This window comes from Nyctibius grandis, chromosome 8 (genome assembly GCF_013368605.1).
Source record: "Nyctibius grandis isolate bNycGra1 chromosome 8, bNycGra1.pri, whole genome shotgun sequence".
Classification (NCBI taxonomy): Eukaryota; Metazoa; Chordata; class Aves; order Nyctibiiformes; family Nyctibiidae; genus Nyctibius; species Nyctibius grandis.
The window spans coordinates 43,954,289-43,968,222 of record NC_090665.1 but is presented as its reverse complement, the minus strand read 5'-3'; the positions used below and the strand labels follow the sequence as shown (position 1 = coordinate 43,968,222).

The 13,934-nt window shown below is 41.6% G+C and overlaps 1 protein-coding gene across 1 annotated transcript in view; it reads left to right on the top strand.

Moving 5' to 3' along the window:
* Nucleotides 1-13,934, top strand: part of GLIS1 (GLIS family zinc finger 1) — a 205,280-nt gene that overhangs the window by 164,537 nt on the left and 26,809 nt on the right. Inside the window, exons 5-7 of the mRNA XM_068406885.1 lie at nt 75-236; nt 3,666-3,776; nt 7,543-7,675. Coding sequence (XP_068262986.1) covers nt 75-236; nt 3,666-3,776; nt 7,543-7,675 — 406 coding nt within the window. The remainder of the gene's footprint in view (nt 1-74; nt 237-3,665; nt 3,777-7,542; nt 7,676-13,934) is intronic.

The following is a 13,934-nucleotide window of genomic DNA, read 5'->3' as shown; positions in this document are numbered from 1 at the left end:
ACACTGTTCTCACCGTGGCTGCACATGGTTTATTTAATAGTACTTTACAATGATTTTTTTATGACGTTTTTCAGTTTGAAGGGTGCAACAAGGCATTTTCTAGGCTTGAGAACCTTAAGATTCACCTCCGGAGTCATACTGGGGAGAAGCCATACCTGTGTCAGCATCCTGGCTGCCAGAAAGCTTTCAGCAACTCCAGTGACCGGGCAAAGCATCAGCGAACACACCTGGATACCGTAAGCATGATTTCATACCGGGAGTTGCACTGAGTTTTCCAATGGTCCTTGTACACAATCTGTTCTGCAACTGGAGGGTGACTTTTCCTTTTCACGAGGAGCGTCTCAGAAAACTCAGCTACAGGCAACTGTACTGTTGGTTTGAATTGTATGTGCTTTGAGAAATGAAACAGTCTTGATCACAGAAAGGCAAATTCAGCTGTCTTACTCATGCTGAGGAATAAGTTACTCAAGAATAGATTACTCAGGAATAAGTTACTCAGCAAACACTCTCTTTGTTCTTATTCCAGTAAGAGGAGGCAGCAGTAGAATAAGGTATGGGTATGAGTGAAAGCTGAGTCATTGCTGCTGTACTAAATGTGTGTCATTGTCTTGCTTCCTCTCCTGTGTTGCTTCAATAAAGTCTGTTCTGAATGAATAAATGCAAAAGCAGTTCAGACATCTCAGTGGAAGGTAAATGCATCTCAGTTTTGGACATAATTTTGTAAAGGTCAAAATACATCTGTCTTAGAACTATATGAAATAACCAGAATTAACTGTAAGAAACAAATTCTTTTCTTATGTACAGTTGGTAGATTCTGGCTCAACGCGACAGGCCTTCTCACTTGTCTTGCAAAAAAGGTGGGAGCCTGTCTAGCGTCTTAGGCTCCGATAAAATTAAATCACCGTATTATGGGGAAAGAAAGCAGGTAGACAACTTTGTAGACCAGTTAAGTCCTCAGCATAAAGCTTGTAAAGAACAACAGGCAGAGTTGTTCCTTTGTCTTTTTCAAAGCAGTGAATATATGGTTTAATGTTTGGCCAAGTGTTTATGGGGCAGAACTTTTGAGTTTAATTGATATTTACTTTTTAAGCAGTTACACATTTCAGACAGTGCAGCATTAAGGAATGTCTAATGTACATTATGCCTTGCAAAAACAAACAAGTAAGAGAAGCGAGTCAGTCACATTTTCCAAACCAAAGCACACTTACAATAACAATGTTTTATTTATTTGAAAGTCAACCTGAGATATTTGAATTTGTGATTAGTTCTAAAATGCGTCTCCTTTGAAAGTGGATATACTAAAGTGGGTGCACAGTTTTGAAATGTAACTGCTTGAATCTAATAGATATATTTTTTATTAGCCAAAGTGACAAATGGAATGCCATTTATTAGTTTTGAAAGAGAATTCAAATTGTTACCAAAATAAGTAAAAATTCTTATATCTGTTGATCTGTGCATTATTGAAAACAAATCTCTTAACTTCCTATTTTCTTTTCTTCTCTCTTTATCTCTGTCTTTATTATCTGAAATGCTCATAAATCAGGAAAAAGGTACAGTAATCATTTTCTACTAACTTTTGTAAATATCTAAAAACATCCTCCATGCTATTCTGTTGCAGGTTCTTTGTTTCTGAAGTCCTACAACACAGTAATTAATTTCCACTTACCTGGTTTAATTGAAGTCCGATGGTTTAGCTTAGTGTATTGTGTGCTTACATGAGTGTGAAAAATCACAGAGCTACAGGATGGTGCAGTATGTTGCATTAGCTCAGTGGACAAAATAATGCTGCCTGGAACGTCAAAGCAAATAGCCATGAACCTTTTTAAGGGCAGTGAGATTTTCATCAAGTTTCCCTATCACTAAGTTGAATGATTCTATCACTAATTTGAATGACATCAATGATTTGAAAAACACTCTGCTAGTTTTTCTGCTAAGGGATTTGTTAAAGTTTTCCATAGTTTTTCCTCAGGTGTCAGCTCCCTGTGTTCCAGACACTCTCAATAAATCTGCTTCGCCCTGTAACTTTCTGGGTAGGTGCTCTGTTAGCCTGCAAGGTCATGCGTTGGTGAATGATTCTATTATTCCTTCAGAAATTCCCTGCTGGCTGGACAGAGCAGCAGTACTTATCCTCTGGAGGTACTCACAAAGAAAAGGGTTTATTATAGACTGCTTATTCCTTATTGAGTGCATTTGGAATTGGTTTTAAAGCTTCTCAATGGAGGTCGCTCCATCATTTATCTTCTCCAAAAGGAGAATCTGTAAATCATTTCAGAGACTTACTGGTGTATGCTAGTTTGACGGAATCTCTACTAAATCATCTGTGGAAGTAGATCCTTGTCCTAGGTAGAAGCAGAACAAAGGGAACGTATCTGTCCTTGTGGTAAAAAGGGCATGTCATCACTCCTCCAGGAGCAGAGCAACTTGTTTAGAGGACCTCACAGTCACTTCTCCCCAAACCAGTGGGTTTTTTGCCCTTTTGTGCATTCTCTTCCTGAAACCGAGGGGATTAAAGAATGTGACACTGAGGTCATGACAAACCAGTTTTCTACCTTTGGGATGACACCAAAAGGACTTAATATCCAAGTGGGAAGGCTAAGGTAATGCTGACAGATGAGGCAAGAAAACAGAGAAAAAAGGAATGTTGTGCTCAACTTTAAAACTTTGTGAGCTTTGACATGCAGCACTATTTTTGTATCACTTAAGTCAGGGGTTACTTAATAACAAGTGCCAGAGTCCCTTTGTTCAACTTGGTAATTGCACATTCCTTTGGAGGTTGTACAGTAACAGAGAGATAGTGTTTCATTTGTTGGGAGTAGGCAGAACTAAGAGAAGAACTTGGTGAGGCTTTCAGTCATTTGGACTCCAGAATCAGCGGTTAAACTGGAGCATCCTTATTTATTTACTTTTTTATTTTCCTGTGAGAATAGTGTACTGGAACTGCCCACCCAGCCCCAGATGGTTTTCCCAGGAAAGAGTGCTCATCCTGTGCCACATAGAAGTGGCAAGCTCTGCCACATGCCAAAATCAGCTGGAAAGGTCTTGTCGACAAAATCAACAACCGGGGATTTTTCTTTCTGTATTGATTTGCTCAGATGTTAATGTTTGATGCAGGTTGTTTGGTTAGGAGTTACAAAAAAAAAAAAAATTGCTGCTGTTATTCAAAACAGGAACCAAGGTATGGAGGAAACCAAATGTGTGTTATGCCACAAGTTTTGCTCTGCTGCATATGGAAAAGTTGTAAAAACTATGTAAATCAGAACTCAAAACCAGAGCTCCTATATTTATAATTATACTGGGTGATCTCATGATTATTTTGTCTGCTGTAAAGGCTAGGAAAAAAGTAATGTTCTCAAAACCCATCCAGTTACATCTCATACGCATTTAATTCAGCCCAGTAATCAATACCCAACATGACAGAGTATAGATGTGTCAAGTGCTCTCAGTGCTCGCACGGAGTGCAAAATCAGAGCGATCAATGCGGTTCTTCCGTTTGCATCATGTCTGCCTTGTGTTCATAGAGGAGACAGAGCAAACCTGGAAACAGCAAACAGAGCAAACAGCTCAGGCTTAACACTTCACAGAAACGTCCATCCTTCCACGCTCTCTGTGCTGATTGTAGAGGTGCAGAGGAATACGAAATCTTTTCCTTTTTCTCCCATTTACAGAAACCCTATGCCTGTCAGATTCCTGGCTGCTCCAAACGCTACACTGACCCCAGCTCTCTGCGCAAACATGTGAAAGCTCATTCAGCCAAAGAACAACAGGTGCGTAAGAAGGTAAGGCCCACTAGGCAAAACGTGACACATCTCCAGATCTCCTCAATATAGTCATTTTTAATTTACCTTTAGTTTACGTATTTTCAAATAAGAATTCTTCTGCAACATCGCTAGAAGAGAACTTCAGTTGAGCTAATTTTCCTGTTGGTTTTTAATCACTGTTGTTAACCAGTCCACTTTATAGTTTTACACTTTCAAGGCTACCACCCTGTAATTTGCCCCACGCTTTCTCTCCAAGTATTTCTTTCCTGTTCATCTTTCATACACAAGCCCAAATTCTGCTGTCATTCACACAAAAATGTCCCTGCATTGAGTCTCTGCAATCAGCTAGTAAATACATGTTGGCAGATCATCTAAAACACAAATGAAACTAAGCCAGGAGACTATGGAAATGTCAGGAAAGGAGCACTTGTAATAGATGAGAATGAAAACCCCCCACTTTTCCCACCACATCTGTGTTTTAAATGCATTTATAAATCATTCCAAACCCAGACTGCTAGTTATGTTTTCACTACTATTAGATTCAGATAAGTATTTTGGGTTTTGTGGGCTAAATCCTGAACTCATTATTAAATGGAGATGCTTACGGGCACCAGCCCAGGATCAGAGACTTGTTTATTACACATTTGTACACACAGTTTGTAAAAAGATGATTGTCTATGACAGAACAGACCACGAGCATACTTCAGGCCCAGGAGTGGAAGGGAATGCAAGCCTTAGAAAGCAATTACAATTAGTTCAATAAGGAGCAATGACGTCTTCCCCCAGCTGCGTCGCCACTGCCAAGCGCATCGCGGATGAGATAGCAAGGCATGTTTAAAGGATGGAGGACAGAGCAGAAATGACAGCCTGGCAAGACAGAGCTAGGGAGCAGCTAGTTTGGAAAAATGTCAAAGGTAAGAACTAGAAGTACTGGAGAACAAAGAGAGGAACATGTAGAGAGAAGAGACAATAGCAGAACCCAGCTGACCTTAGCTGCAGAATTTGGGGAGCCATGGAGGAGTGAGATGGATGTCAAAAAGGCCTAATTTTCCTGCCTGAATACAACGGTGATGAGTTCATACTGACTTCTCCTTGTGTCAGCCATGCCCCCTGTCTTACACCCTGTACCTCCTGCTACTTCTCAGCATGAATTATATCCCCTACAGTTTTCCCTTGGCTAGATTCACCAATCTGAACTTATGGTCCCCTTTCCTAGGACAGTTGTCTGTCCCCCAGTTCTCATGGAACCCTTCTCTGCGTCAGGTGCACGCCATCTGAATAACAGCTTCTAGAACATCAGTGTCCAGAGCTGTGCACACTATTTCAAATAGTCAGTCAAGAAACACTCATTGCATGTGGAGCTTTGTGCCTGGGAGTAGCACTATTCATCCCTAGCACCCATCCAGATGTCCACAGAATTGAGTTGTTGTCTCTGCATATATCAGGTCCAGGCAGAACTCTTGTTTAGCCTGGCAGGACTGGAAAGGACTGCCTAGTTTTCAAGCCCAATTTTGTATTATCAGGCCACGTGGTTTGAGTACAGCTCTCTAGAAAGCTCCACAGGGTGTGCTGTGCACATGCCTCCCACGCCACAGGTCGCAAAATTCCCAATGCTTCCCTAGAGCAACCTTTAGGTCTTAATGAGAGTAAGAGTCAGAAAGCCGTAGCAGTAATTGGCCACCGAAAGAGGTTGACTAGGGCATCAAAGTCTATGATGCAACAGCAGGATCTTTGTAACAGGAAGATTTTGTTATATGAAATTCTCAGCTGATTGTGGAAAGCAACTGTGCTCCCCATTCCAAAGGAGAGAACTCCCCCATCTTTCCTTCCTGTGGTTGCTGACATACTTCTTGGGGGAAGGAAGGAGAGAATTATTTCCTAATAACAAACATGGGTGTCATTTGTTCAGCTCTGTGTACAGGGCTGAATGCATTAACGTGTTGACATCCTTCACATCTGGACAAAGGAACAGTCCCCACTGTTACACCCTGTCACCTGCTGAGGCCTATGTCCAGTTCTACAGAGGAAGGTGGGAAAAAAAACTAAATCCAAACTTTGCATTAAGGGGCACAAAGTACTTCCTGCATAAGCAGTGGGAGGCCTTAAGCATAGAATCCATACAGGGACAATGCGGTACACACAAACTGCAAACTCAGGCTGCTTGGATGTACCAAGACGTCAAATACCCAGGGTCTCATATCTCTTAATCTCCTAGCTTGAGGAATTTTCCTGCATGCATATACATACCCTCCCATAGAATTACCAAGTCTGTCTTAAAATAATGTTAGTTCCTTGCCTCCCACACCTTATTTGGTAGACCAATCTAAATCTGCACTCCTCCGGTGGTTTGAAATCATCTTCAGATTTCCTGTCTCATTTATCCGTGACAACTTTATGAATACTTGATCCTTTGTCTTTTTTCCTTGAACTTAAAAGGAAAAAGCAGCAGATTTAAAGTGCATTTTGATCAGGCTCTCTTAAAAGGGACCAAAGCAAATCTGACTCATAAAAAAATAATAAACCCCCCCAAATATTTCACTTAAACATATTATAGGAAAAAAAACCCTTTCACAACTAAGTACATCTCAGTGTTATTGAAACGATGACAGCCTACTTGCTCGTTTTTGGTTATAACTCAGCAAAGGCAGTTGTCTCTTGGTATCAGCTTCCCAGGAGTTCTGAGTGGAAATGACTTAGCCAAGAAAGAAAAATTAACAGGCTGCTCTGGCCACATGTCTTGGTTGAGATATGCTACCAAAATGTGCCGTCTCTGATATAAAATAAAATGCCTGAGCTTAGACTTACATCAAAGGAATCCTGACTGTTTAGTTCATAGCCTAGAAGATGACTGCAATGGTAATATTTGGTTGCTCTGAAAGGCTTTACAAGAATAAAATAGGAGAAAGTTAGCTGTTAATTTAGTAGTAGTTTAAGTTTAATTGGCTGCAGATGCACTTGGTGATCCAAATGTTAGATGTTTATCTTGAACCCACAAATGGCTGTATAGCAGAATTCTAAATAGGTTTGCCTGGACCTTTTATTTAGAATAACCAAACCCGGGGGAGATCGGTATGCAAAACTGTAAACGTAAAGACAATAACTATTTATTAATGGCTATTGAATATGATGGCTGTTTGTGTAACGTGAGCATTATATTATGACAAAAGCTTGGCAACATCAGCATGTTTGAAAGAGAATTAGAAATGCTTTTCTTTCTTAATTCTCCTCTCCTGCTGTTTTTAATATGATCGACATTGTGGTTTTCAAGAGTTTGCTTCAGACACTTTTGCCAGAGCTTTAATTCACATGGAGAACAGCTGACATATCGGTGATACCTCTTGCACATTACTGACAGCATATTATTCTACCAGTTCTAATCTGATAGGCACAAACGCTTTTCTTTGCCTATCAAATGTCTTTCCAAGTGTCACAGCTACAAGGTGATGCAATCGTTTTGCCACAGAACCCAAGAAACTACAGAAAGCCTGAAAATATGCAGTTAAATTACTCAGGAAGGTTTGAAAAAACACAGGGTACATTATTTCCTGAAGCAAATGGTTGTTGATTTAAGATTAGCACACTTAACTTGTGTGCTTAAGAAAATCAAAATTATCTCTAGTTAAAAATACCAAGTAATAGATACATCCTTAATTACACCAAGTTCCTAAGAATGGCATTTTGTTCCTTCCTTCTATACATAATCTTTAAGCAAAGAGACATATTAATTTAATTAGAAGTTATTTGGTTTACTTTGAAATAAAATGTTTGTTTTATCCTCTTGTAGCTAAATTCATGTACTGATATCGAACAAGATGTACTAAGTGAATGCTTAGCTATACAACAACTCCACACATCTTCACAACACATTTTGGATGGGAAATGTGGTAGATCTGTAGGTCATCACGATTTAATTACAGGTAAGAATACTTCTAGTAAGTATGGTGCTAAGTATGTCATATAATACAGGACTTAAAACAGAAAAGCTTATGGGTCTGATGCGCCACTATGGAAGATGAAAAAAAAAAAAAAACCCAGAGCAACAAATAAAATGAAATAATTTTGTGAGTTATTTGCTAAGGCCTGACTTTTTTTAATCAGAGTTAGCCAGCCAAATAGTTCCTATGAATTTCATGTGAAGGGTGTAGCAGCCCAGCTGAAAGTCAGCTTCTATCCATTTGTTCTCTTTTAACAAGGTTGCCTTGGCTTCAGCAGAATGCAGGTCCCTGAGCTTTGCTAAAGACACATGAGTGCTCTAGCAAAGACAAAGGCATGCAGCAGTAAGGTTTTCCAGCTCTTCAGGAGCTGCAGAAAAGTTGATGAGGCTGTGTATTACCATGTGCTGGGTGATTATAACAAATAATATGGTGACGTATGAATGGAGCAAAAGCTTGAATTTGAAATGACAAACGTTGTTTTAATTACCTTTTCCAGTGTTTAATCTTTCTTTCATTCCTTCTTGTCTGCCTTGTGTGTCTTTCTTGTGGTTTGAACAAGAGCTGGCCCCTTTCTGGGACCTTAGACTGTTCTATACATTTTATAGGAAGAGAAAAAGATGCTTCCATTCCCTTCTGCTGAAAATAAGATCTAGATTCACAAATTTTGAACCTCAGCAGTGGAGTCTTCTTCCTTATATCTAGACTGATTCTGTCAGTTTAAAACCACTGCCCCTTGTCCTGTCACCACAGGCCCTATTAAAAAGTCTGTCCTCATCCTTTTTATAAGCCCCCTTTAGGTATTGAAAGGCCGCAATAAGGTCTCCCTGGAGCCTTCTCTTCTCCAGGTTGAACCACCTCAACTCTCAGCCTTTCCTCATAGGAGGAAGTCTTCAGATTGCAGAGCAGAGCCAATGGGAGACACAAAAAGGCAGAGATGTCATTTTTTAAGACATTACTTTCAAACTTGGTCAATATTAGAAAGCGTTCACTGCTATTAAAACCCAAATTGATTCATAAAATGATTTAGCTTAGAGGTAAATTAATCTATCTTGATTTAAAATGCACTTTATCCTCTTTCAGTTCTACTGTGGAGGAGAGGCTTGACTTGGTATTACTGAATATGTTTTAAATTACTTTAGTAACCGAGTACAAGCTTTGCAGACAAACCCTAGCTTGTTTCTGTCAAGGCTTATAGAAATCCAATGGTAAACTGGGATTAGAAAACAAAAATGCCCGGTACTAGTTCCCTGCACCAAAGGAAGAGCTGGTGCACTTTATTAATATATTTTGCTTTGTAAGAGCGAAGTACTAAGTTACTAAAAATTACTTAGGCAAAAATGTCCTGCTTTTTTTCTCACTCCAAATCTTAAGAATAAAACCAAAAAATGCATCCTGCTTGACATCTCCTATCCTCCTTTCTAGTTCAAGTTGCACTAAAATGTTGGAATGTAACTGGTCAACAGAATGGAGTAGAAGGGGAAATAACCCATCATTCATGTTCCCCTGGGAGTCTGCACTCACGGTTTATATGTGGCTCCTCGAAAAGTGGCAGAAAGCTGGAGGGACTTGGGGGGATTATTTCCATTCTCTGCCTTTGTCGTTTGCACTTGTAAGATCTGTGAGGGCAGCACGTGGCCTCTGCTCTCCACCACTGACAGTCTGGCGTAGCTGGAGCAGGGCTTGGCCTCACGCTTCCAGGCAAGACAGGAAAGACCAGTGACATTTCCCTCAGAACAGGCTGTACTTAAGCGCCTCAGAGATAGCCTCAGATTTCAAGTGACAACAATAAAACAGGAAAAAAGTTATTAGCTTACAGATAAACAGACCATCCCTAACCTCTCAGTGTCATTTCTGAGAACCTCTTGTGAAATTAAGGATTTTATCTATCAGTAATACTGGCTTTCTCTGATATGATTTCTTTGCTGATTATATCAATCCATCACCAGGATGTTGTAAAAAAACCTAGTAAATCTTCCCTGATATTTCCATTGGGTCACCCCATATGAGACCCCATCACATGCACAGTATGAAGAAGTTCCAGGGAAAATAAATCAAGATTTGAAAGACTGTTTTACAGTGAAACAGAAGTTGCTTCATACTATGTGTAGTACAATTCCATAGGCAAAACTGTTCCTCTGTAATTATTTAGGGCATATAAGCTAAAGTGCTGATCCCTACAGAATTAAAGCATAAGGATGTTCCTCCTGCCACCTATAGTCTGCAGTGATTGTACATTGGCTCTTTCAAATCAGCAGAGGTAATATTTCGAGAGAAATCAGATATACTCTGTATAGGATATATATGGATAAATACAGTATATGATGTCCTCTTGATTCCACTTGAAAATATGGAAAAGTTCATGGTTTGGGTTTTTGTTTTGAGTTTGTTGGGGTTTTTTTTCTTTTTTTTTTTTCCTTCCCCGAAAGAAACCACATTATTAATGTGCAGAGCTCTGGGCTTTAGGGATCACTTGGATTCCTGGAGAGTTTCAGTTTTGTCTTTCTCCAAGTTAAAGCACATTTTAAATATGTCAGGGATGAAAGCCAATCACAGAAAAAATGAAATATTTAAAAAGCTCCCATCCCTTGTGTCCGACTTCAAAGCAGGTTTGTGCTTAGGACTGGGTAAGACAGTGAGCAAAGAAAAGGTTTTGCAGTCAGAGGAATCCATTGTTTGCTTAGTTCTTCCTCCTTTTTCCCTCCTCATAACTAAGGTGCTTCATGGCTGCACACACTCAACTCTAGCTGTGCCCAAGAGCTTGTATCACTCTCCCTGCAAAGGAAGTGTCTCCATTTAGGTAAAGCCACTCAGGCATTTTCTCTGGGTATGTTTTATTATTGTTTTTCTGGTCTCAGCATAAAGCTGGGGGGAAAAAAACACTGCTAGTCACAGATGCTCAGAGTACTGTTTTGGCAGCAGATGTTAAGGTTAAAGGGAAAGCCATTTAAAATATTGATTGATGACATATATTTACAAGCTAAGATGGTCAATGCATGAAGAGGCCCAAGGTGCACAGCCCTGAAGTGGGTTGCACTTGCAGAAGTAGTCATTCATAACAGCTCCAAAGGCTTCTGTGTGACTTCAGATACTCAAAATATTATAACTCACTGCTGGAAAAAAAGGAAGAAAAACTATAAAAGAAGTGAAAATTTTAGAAGTATTGAAAATTATACTGAGGCTGGAATAGCATCTGCTCTTCCCCCCTTGACTTCTTCTGTTGTAGAGGCACCTCGCTTCCTGGGCAAAGGGATCCATGCAGCAAAGACAGCATTTCTCTCCCCTCAAACAACTGTTCCTTTGTGTTAGGGCTTGGCAGTGGGAAGGGCCTTATATCAACAGATACCTCCTGCTTCCTGGAACAAGGCAGTTCAGACTCTCTCTTTCCTGATAAACCGCCACTGCCAATATTTCCTTCTAAAAGCACCATCTTTGGGCTGAACACCCATGAACATACCATTAGGTAGTCATGGAATCAGAGTGACAGCAGCTTCAAACTTATTTCCAAGTTTGGAGTTCCAGCTCCAAACTTTATTCCAAGTCTGGAATAAAAATATGCATATCAAAAATTTTTACAGTCAAAATGAATTGCAGTAGCAGCATAAATGGCTGAGAGCTGATAGCATTCATAGTGCCCAGTACAGGACACCCTGCACAGTGCCCACGTCTGTCCCTCTGAAGGAAGTAAAGTGAATGTTCTGTTGGAGTGCCCTTGTTTTGCACTGTGTAAAGTAAATACCTTTTAACTTTAAATAAGTGCCAATTTAGTTCTCAGTGACTCAACAAAAATGACTAACGTCTCATTGCAGACTCACATGGAAACCTCGTAGTAAATCCCATCTTCCATTGTGCGTGCCACATGGCCCTCAAAGTACTCTTAATTACAGGCAGACACCCCATGCAAGCGAAGCAAGTGAACAATAGGGTCAATTCTTTGTCTACGTTGGCTCGCGTTTCGGCTTTCTCACTATCCAGAAGCTTCAGGGGTGGATGCAGCCCTCATCCAAATGGCAGGCTGTGCCACCTCAGAGCCTCACCGCCAGGCCCAGGAGCACACACTGCCATGTCTGATGCAGCCTTGCAGCTCCCCCCGGGTCTCCCACTCGCCCTGTGTCTGAGGGATACACGCCGTATGAACCAGGACTCTGGGTTTGCTCTCATTTCCGTAGGAAGCCAGGCTTATGTCATGATTTTGCTCGCCTCTCTGTCCGCATGTGTGTCCGTCCCCTTCCCCACAGTATTTTTTTAAATCATTTAGCCAAGCTCAACCACATTTGACAAACGCCTCAGAGATAATTGTCTTCTGACACGTTTCATGAATACTGGCAGCTGGATAGCAGAGAGTGGCACCCAAAATTAGTGTTCCAACTGCGGGAGAGGCAGGCAGGGCTCAGCTGTGACCCATGCTGCTTGGCAGCAGGCAGCACACGTGTAGTGCCACATTTGCCAAAGTGTCACGGAGGACATGGGGACAGCTGGGGTTACCCTGACGTGCTTCAGCCGATGTTGCGGTGTGCTGCCGATCCGGCAATGCTGTGGAGAGGGGGAGTCAGTGCGAGGAGAGCCAGCGGCTTCTGGGTTGAGGCAGCACAAGCTGTGGTGTAGAAGCGGGGTGGGGGGATGTGAGGACAAGAGACGCCACATGTCAAACCGAGTGTGAGTGAGGGTGTTGTAGTAAATAAAGATATATGAAGAGGAAAACTCGCCAATGAACAAACCCTACGAGCTCCAAGCAGGGACCTTTTCCAGAGAAGGTGTGATCAGTAAGTCAAAAGACAGATAAACTCAAGGTAGGTGGAAGAAGCCCTGCTTTATCTAGGAGAGGAGGTCCACAGCTAGACAACTTTTCAAGCCCAAGAGTGGGCAACGCGTGTCCACCCAAGTAGTCCCACAGATGGGTAAAATCCTCTGCGTAGTGGCTGGGTATGACAGAAGCTCAGGGTCACAGGGATTCTGGTTTCATTTGGTTTTCTAATGGGGTGGGGGGTGGGGGGGTGGTTGAGTCCATGGGATCATGCAGGACTTGGCTCCTGGACGTATGGATGTGTGGGGTGGTTTTTTTAACGTTTTCTTTCTTCTCTAGAGGGTTATGCTGATTGTAGGTATTCTCCTACTCTGTCTTTCTCATCCACCTCAAGCAAAGAACTGAACTATCCTCAGTAGCTAAGACAGTAAGGAAGGGGCCAGGAGAGACCTCTTAAACATTCATGAACTGTTCAGGGATGGGATTGTAAAATAAAGCATTTGAGTGTGTTTAATGGCCACCACACTGCTAAAACTACCTTTTGAGGGTTTTTGAGCGAGTTATTGACAGGGACCAGTAACAGTCTGCTAGCCTTAGAGAGCACAAACATCTCTTCTTAGGTTCAGCAGTTTTCTCCAGGCTGTGCTGCCAATATACCTGAACTGCATGTTTTAGGAAATACAGCTGAAGTGTGAAATGACACTGTACAATCAAGGTCAAACTGGTATTTGGCTCATCTTCCAAGCCTGATAATGAATGTATGAACAGTAAGGATTTGGGGGAAGTGGAAACGATTGTATTATAAAATGGACTGAAGCCACCAGTAGAAAAATGACATTTTCACAATGTAGCATCCTAGCTACTGACTTACTGTTATCAGAAGAGGCTTTGACAAATAAATCCTAGCATCACCTGGGAACATCTGACTTCTTAAAGCCCCTTCTGTCTGGCTGTCAGTGCAGAAAGCAAGTTGGTTTCACTGGCTGGTTGACAAATGTTCTGTCTAGCGGGAGACAGAGATGATGTGGTTCATTTTTGTTGCTTTAGATCTGTCAACAGCTGAGGACTCATTGTTCATGAGAGGTTTTTGACTCATCTGAAGTCCCTGACAAAGGTGGCTGGAATCTTGCCTTAGTGGTTCTGCTCCTCAATTGCACAGAAACAGATGCTGACATTCAGCCGTTGCTTATCCACCCAGAAGGCTGTCACAGATTGCCCACGGCTCCAGCTTTTCATGTTGCCTTCTGCTTGTTCCATGTCACTGCGAGGGTTTGGGAGGAGTGCCATCCGGAACCATGTCAGTGACACGGCCAAGCATAGCTGACACAGCTCTGCCTTCCTGAATGTGTAGCTCTGCACACAATGAGTGGGAGAGGGAAGATGAATGCTACAGGAGGAGAGAAGGCAAAGGAACTAGGCCTCAGAGGGGGTGTGGGGTCTTCTGTGCTGTATAGCTGGACAGTGTGGGAGCTGGCAAGCTTCATTTGCTCCCCACAGCCT